This window comes from Plasmodium gaboni, chromosome 14, assembly GCF_001602025.1.
Source record: "Plasmodium gaboni strain SY75 chromosome 14, whole genome shotgun sequence".
In the NCBI taxonomy this organism is placed as follows: domain Eukaryota; phylum Apicomplexa; class Aconoidasida; order Haemosporida; family Plasmodiidae; genus Plasmodium; species Plasmodium gaboni.
Window position 1 is genome coordinate 831,101 of NC_031494.1, and position 3,250 is coordinate 834,350.

Genomic DNA, 3,250 nt, shown 5'->3' on the forward strand with positions numbered 1-3,250 from the left:
TTTTTTTATTTTTATGAATTAACCAATTTGTTTTATATATTTGTTTTTTCAAGAAAACAAGTGCATTATTATAATTTTTGAATATATGTTTTTTAATTTTATTAATTATATTATAGTTATTTCCTCTTTTTTGAATTATTTTTACTGGACGTATATTATTTTCATAAAACACAGTATCAGTATCACATAAAAATTTTTTATTATTTTTTATTATTTTAATTTTATTATTTATTACATGTTCATTATTTTGATTGAAACGAGTTTTCTGTATATCCATATTATTTATATTTATATCTTTATATTTCTTTTCATTTTCATCAATTAAATAATAATTCTTTTCATTTAAATTATCTTGAATATTATTATTAATAATATTAATTTTAATGTTATCAATATTAGAAAAATTCATTATATTATTATTTCTTGGATTTACATTATTATAAGGACAGTATAAATTATCTTGCTTTTTCAAATTAACAAATCTATCCTGATGGTCTATTAAATTATGATATAAGTTATTATTTTCAACAATGCTTTTATTAATACTTGTATATCTACTGGATATGTTATTTAAATTGTTGTGTGCTACAGCTTTTGTGTTTCTTATTTTATTTAATTCTAAATGGTTTATTTGTACTTTATTTATTGCAGCCATATTTGATAATTTTTCAACTGCTAATATTTCATTTGTTAATATATCATTTGTTAATATATCATTTGATATGTTTTCTAATATTTTAGTCGTAGTCATTTCATTTTTAAAATCGCCCTTAATATTTATATGATTTATTTCATTTATTTGACTAGCCATTTTTTCATTTTCGTTACATACCAGATCAACTACCTTTTCGTTTGTTTCAACTATAATGGTATTTTTTTTTTTATCTTCTTCAAAATTATTAATTTGATTACCTTTTTGTTCATGGAGTATATTTATTTGTTTGTATGAATTTTTTGGTTTATGTGGAAGCTTTTGTTTTTTTTTGTCATCCGATAAAGTGTTAATTAATTTTGTGTTTTTTGAAAAAAAAAAATTGGAATTAGAATTTCTATAATTTTGCTTGTTCGTGTTGTTACTTTTATTGTAATTATTTTTGTCTTTAATGTTAATGTTATTGTATTCATTATTTTTTATTTTTTTTTTATTATTATTATGCTTCATGTTTTTTTTTACAATTGATGAGTATAAAAGAGATGATGATCTGCCTGGATATATATAACTACAATTTGGTTTATCACTTTTGTCATCACTTTTGTTATCATTTTTGTCATCACTTTTGTTATCACTTTTGTCATCACTTTTGTTATCACTTTTGTTATCACTTTTGTTATCACTTTTGTTATCACTTTTGTTATCACTTTTATTATCACTTTTATTACCACTTTTATTATCACTTTTGTTATCACTTTTATTACCACTTTTATTATCACTTTTATAATTCTTTTTATGTTTCTCTGAATAATATCGATTTATTTCATTTAGAGATGATGAATGATTTTTTTGTGCTTCATATAGAGAATCCAAATTGTAGGGTTCTTCTTGTTCATTTTTATCATTTAAAGAGTGTAAAAAATGCTGACAAGACACATTATGTTTAGGACATATATCATTAGTCTGGTTAATATTTTCATATTTATTATTTCTAAAATATATTTCTTGTTTCTTATATTTTGGAAGAAATTGTAGAATATCCATATTTTTTAATAACTTTATTTTTAAACTAAGCATTTTATCAAGAAATTTTTTTTTTTCTTTTTTTATTTTTTCCAAATTTGTTTGATTGATCTCATTTTCATCAAAAATGTTATAAGAAGGAAGAACATGTTTTTCAAATAATTGATTTATATATTTTATTAAGATTTTTTTCTTTTTAAAAAATTTTTGAAGCAACAAAACATTTTGATTATATTCTAAAAATATATAATAAATATTCTTTTCTTTATTTTTTATGTTTTTATTTTTTATTTTTTTATTTTTTATGTTTTTATTTTTTATTATTATTTTTTTCATTTCCTTCATAAACTTGATAAAATATTTATGTTTATAAGAATGTGTTTTTTTCTTTACATCATCTGTTTGTATACACTTGTTTAATATGCATAATATATTTCTTTTTAATTTGTTTAGAACTTTAATATATTTTATAATATTATCTGATATATTTAATTTGGTGATTGGTATATTTTTATTTTCCTTATTGCATGTATTAAATATATCTTTGTTCATGTTATTTTGAAATATATATGTTGTAGTGTTATTATTATTATTATTATTATTATTATTATGTGGTGTTTCTTTTTTAATGTATTCATTTCTGTCCATATGATTTTCTTCATAATGCATGTTTTTATTTATGCTATTAATTTTTTGTATGTTTTCAATTTTGTGATGACTATTATTATGATTATCAGTGTGTTTTATAACATCCATTGTGTTTACGTTTACGTTTTCATTTTTTTTTTTTTTTTTTTTTGTCTTGGTTTCATATGAAGATACAGATGAAATAATATTGGATGATGAAGACGAAACGGTAAGTTTCAAAGAATTATTCGATGAATTATTTTTGATAAAAATATTATTAGAATTTATAAAGTCCTCTGATAAGAAAACATTATCGTCATAATCTTTATCTTTATTTTTTTTTAAGAAAGAAGAATTATTTAATTTAGAGATATTATTTGTAAAACAATTTTGTTTGTTTGTATTATTTTGATATTGTATAGAAAAGGAATTATTAATATTATCTTTCTTATGATGATTAAATAAATTATGACTATAAAAATGATGATTATAAGAATGATGATTCTTATCAATATTATCATTATTATTATTATTATTATTATTATTATTATTAATATGTGTCTTGTTTTTCTTATTTTTCTTATTTTTATTATTTTTATTATTTTTCATATTATCTTTATATATTTTATTTTCTCCTATTTTGAGATAACCTGTATGATTTACTTCATTAATATGTTTTAATGTTGATATTTTCATTTCGTTTTTTTTTTCTTTCAATGTTGTATTTTCACGTCTTTCTAAATTCACATGTGACAACCAATTTATCGTTTTCTTTGAATCTTGTTGTATTTTTGTGGAATAAAAGGTATCCTTTGTTGAGAATGTTTTTTTATTTGTATTATTATTGTTATTATGTTGAGATGATTTTTTGATATGATCCTTTTTATTATTATATAAAATTTCTGTGTTGCACATATATTTATTATATATGTATTTTTTTTTTTTTTT

General features: G+C 18.8%; 1 protein-coding gene across 1 annotated transcript; it reads right to left on the minus strand.

Moving 5' to 3' along the window:
• PGSY75_1423500 (hypothetical protein) lies at nt 1-3,250 on the minus strand (the record flags this gene model as incomplete). The annotated part of the gene is made up of 1 exon (XM_018787935.1): nt 1-3,250. A coding segment is annotated over one exon (3,250 nt), but the record flags the coding sequence as incomplete, so codon positions are not given.